Genomic DNA, 3,861 nt, shown 5'->3' with positions numbered 1-3,861 from the left:
CTAAGCTGTGGCGTCAGCCCCCACCCCCCACCCACAGCCAGGAAGGAAAGTTTGGCTCAGCAGAGGGGGAGCCTGGGCCAGCCAGGCCCACCCCTCTGCCTGGGGTGCCGGTCCCGGGGGGCGGGGGAGGATGTATGGGGACATCTGTAGGAAGGAAGCTGGGGGGTGGGGGGGCCTGACCCATGGGTCGTCCAACTATCTTGCTTGGATACCCCCAAGGGAGGAAAGATGTCCCTTTCCCGCCTCCCCAGGGGCCTCCAGCCCCCACAAGGCCCCTTGAGGGTTCATAAAAGATGAACAGTGTCTAGGGGGAACCAGAGCCCCAGGGACTGACTGGGAGGTGGCTCAAATGGCCCACCTACCTCAAGATCAGCCATTTAATCTAGTCCAAGCCTGATTTCTTGGGGTCTGGGTCTGCTGGGGTGTCCAGAGCCCTGAAGGGAGGAGGCCTGGGGATGCCCTTACCGACTCAGCAAGCAGGAGTGGACAAAGGCTGCTACCTCCCCCCCCCCAAAAAAGTCACAGAAAGGGAGACACCCAGGCAAAGAAAGGCTTTCCTCTCTCCCTCCTGGACTCCAAAGGTATCTGAGTGTTACTAGGCTTGAAACTTGGGCTGCGATCCACCGCTCTGCAGCCGGACAGCCCAGCACAGTGGTGCCCCATGGACCACCCCTCCCCCAGAGGCAGGTTCACGCTGAGGAGTAGGATGTAGGCTTAGGCGCTGGAGAGAGGGTGGGGACAGTGGCTTAACTACATGAGTTGGGGGGGGGCGGTTAGGAGGGCAAGAGGGGCCTGAGGGGCCGGCTAGATGTTCCTGTGAGGGTCTGAGAAGCAGAGTGGGCTGGGAGATGTCAGCCCGCACCTCTGCCTCCCCCTCCCACACTCTGTCCCGTCCCTCCTGAATCCAGCACCCTGGAGGAGGGGTGACAGACCTGGAGGAGGGGCAGTCTGGTTAGATGTAGGAGCAGACCTCCAAAACCACAGTTGGGGGGGGCGGGGAAGAGGTAGAAGAAAATATGGTAGGGTGTGTGTAGATCCCAGCCCTGGGGAGGGTCCTATCAGGGTCGAGGTGAAGGGGTGAGGTCACTCCTGGGGTGAGGAGCAAACAGCCAGGGGAGACAGAGCTCCAGGGACAGGTGTGGGTGAAACAGCCCTGAGGAATCTCAGAGCTGGCAGGATGCGGTTCACAGCTTTGGGAGGGTCTCAGAGCGCAGAGGTGGCTGGCAGCAGGGATGCCGACTTCAAGGAGGTTCTAGCCCAGGGAAAGCATTTGGGGATGGGGGGGCGGGGATCAGGCCCACGGAGGAAGGCTGGGGAGGGGTTCCAAGCCCTGAGTCGGGGAGGGGGAGCTGCCTCAAAGGAAATTTCAGCCTTGGGGGAGAGGGCAGCTCTGCAGAAAGTGGGTGACAAGTCTTGAAGGGGGTCCTAGGCCCAGGGAAGCAGTGGGGAGGTCTCGGCTCCGAGGAGTCAGCCTGGGGGTAGGGTGTCCACTTGAAAGGGACACAGGGGCCTGACTCTGTAGGCAGGGGGCCGGGACTCTGGAAGGCGGGCTGGGGTTCCCGCCTCAAAGGGGGTCTGGGAGTCTGTGCCGTAAGGGGTCCCAGGGAAGGACAGTAAACGGGCCCCAAACTCGGGAAGTTCCACTGGGGGTGGATCGTGTCAGATTTTAGGGGCTAGTGCAGGTCCTGGGAGGCACGACGAAGGACCAAGCATGGAAGGGGAGGCAGCTCCAAGGAAGTTGCGGGCTGGGGGGACAGGGAGGGGGTGCCCAACTTTCGTGGAGGTGGGCAGTGACCACGAGGAGACTCCCTGCGCGGCAGGCTGGTGCCAGCCTGCCCTCCCTCCCCCGGCCCAGAGGAAGCATTCTAGGGAGTCCCGGCATGGTCGAAGCATAGTCGGGGGTCCCAGTCCCCGGAGAGATCTGCCCCGGGGGTCCCCAGCGCGAAGGCGGTCGCCTTCCCCCTCCCTGGTCCCTCACCTTCGAAGAAGCGCTGCAGCGCCTCGGTCTCGTCCACCACCTCCATGTCCGGCCTGCCCGGCGCGCTCTCNGCAGCCAGCCCGACGCCTCCTCCTCCGGGGCGCCATCCCGGCGCGCCGCGTCCTTCCATGCTTGGGGGGCGCGGAAGCGGGGAAGGGCGTATGTGCATGTGGGCCGGACAGGGGCGCGGGGATGCGGGGTGGTGGGGGCCGCGGTCACGCCCTGCCCCATCTTCCTCGCCCTCCCCTTGGCCAGGGGAGGATAGCAGGATTCTGAATCTTAGTCTCAGACCAAACCTCAGAAGACACCCCCATTTCCTCCCCTTGCCCACCCCCATCCCAGCAAGAATACTAACCCACGTCCGGTGGACCCCGTGTCACACTCGCGCTCAGGACTTCACAGGTGTTACCTCGTTTAACCGTCTCAGGTACCCCACCAGGAAGATGCTCTTATGTGCCTTTTCCAGAAGAGGAAGCTGAGCCCCATTGACTTTCAGGCCCTGTATAACTCTCTTGATGACGGGAATGTTCTCTGGGCTGTCCAGTGTGGTAGCCACTGGCCACATGGGCTATAGAGGACTTGGAATGCGGCTAATGAGGCTGAGGAACCGACTTTTCCATTTTCTTTAATTTCAAGTAGTTCCGACTGAGATAGCCACGTGTGGCTCCGGCGTCGGACAGCACAGATCTGAAGATCTCAGGGTACTTGGGGTCAAAGGCAGCATTCAGAGCCGGGTCCTGGTTGACCTGGAACTCTGGGCTCCCGGCCACTATTTCCCTGTGTGGAGGTGTGAGGCCCGAAGGTTCTACCTCCTAGAGTGTCCTGAATAAACCAACCATCCTGTCCCTCGGTCTCCACTTCAGGGGCACCCACTCGTCTCTGTTCTGCCCAACCGCACTGCCTCTCTCATCAGTGATGGGCTCCAGAAGCTCCCAGACCACTCTTTTGAAAATGTCAATCAGGAGCGCCTGGGTGGCTCAGTCCTTAAGCGTCCGGCTTCAGCTCAGGTCATGATCTCACGGTTTGTGGATTCGAGCCCCACGTCCGGCTCTGTGCTGACAGCTCAGAGCCTGGAGCCTGCTTCAGATTCTGTGTCTCCCTCTCTCTCTGACCCTCCCCTGCTCACGCTGTCTCTCTCTCTCTCAGAAATAAATAAAACATTAAAAAAAAGAAAAGAAAATGTCAATCAGATCATGCTGTCCCTTTGCTAAAATCAATAGCTTCTCCTTGTGTTCAAAACAACATCTAAACCGCTTGCCCTGGTTCTTGAGGCCTTGTACGATCTGCCCCAGCCTACACCACTGGCCTCAGCTCCTCCTTTCCTCTCCATCGCACCTGAGTCACAGCCACGAAGGCCTCCCTGCCATCACTCGAACATGCCAGGCACACATCTGCCATCCATGCTGTTCCCTCTGTCCACAATGCTTGTCCCCACGTGACTGGTTCCTACTCAGGAGTCAGGTCTTGGTGCAGTCCTCACCTCTCTGACCACCCTACCCAAAGCAGTTGCCCCCTACCTCGCTTTCTTCGTCACCACGTAAAAGATTCTTATTTAGTTTTTGTGACTACCCTCCTTGCTGTAGATCGGAAGCTCTGTGAGGGTAAGAGATTTTTCTGGCTCGGTCACCACTGTGGCTTCAACACCAAGAACACTACCTGGGATGCAGTGCGTGCTGGGTAAATACACACAGAATGAATGTAGGACGATGGCATCACGCAGAGCACCTCTGACGCTTTGGGAGCAGAGGATTCTGGAACTTCGGACCCAGCGAATCATCCAGCCTCATGGGATCCTCAGATCCAGCGAGTCAGAGCTGGAAAGCTGATCCCACCCGACCACTGGTTGACAGACAGAGGGACTGAAACTAAGACCCGGGGGGCGG

The 3,861-nt window shown here is 59.6% G+C and overlaps 1 protein-coding gene across 1 annotated transcript in view; it reads right to left on the bottom strand.

The window, feature by feature from the left end:
• The window catches only part of MYRF (myelin regulatory factor), a 33,103-nt gene extending 31,074 nt beyond the window's left edge, over positions 1 to 2,029 (bottom strand). The window contains exon 1 of the mRNA XM_077748752.1: positions 1,979 to 2,029. Coding sequence (XP_077604878.1) covers positions 1,979 to 2,024 — 46 coding nt within the window. The 5' untranslated portion in view covers positions 2,025 to 2,029. The remainder of the gene's footprint in view (positions 1 to 1,978) is intronic.
• Between the last annotated feature and the right edge of the window lie 1,832 nt (positions 2,030 to 3,861).

The sequence above is a fragment of the Crocuta crocuta genome, unplaced genomic scaffold (genome assembly GCF_008692635.1).
Source record: "Crocuta crocuta isolate KB4526 unplaced genomic scaffold, BGI_CrCroc_1.0 scaffold323, whole genome shotgun sequence".
Taxonomy (NCBI): Eukaryota; Metazoa; Chordata; class Mammalia; order Carnivora; family Hyaenidae; genus Crocuta; species Crocuta crocuta.
The sequence above is the reverse complement of the archived record's forward strand: the minus strand, read 5'-3'. Positions and strand labels throughout refer to the sequence as shown.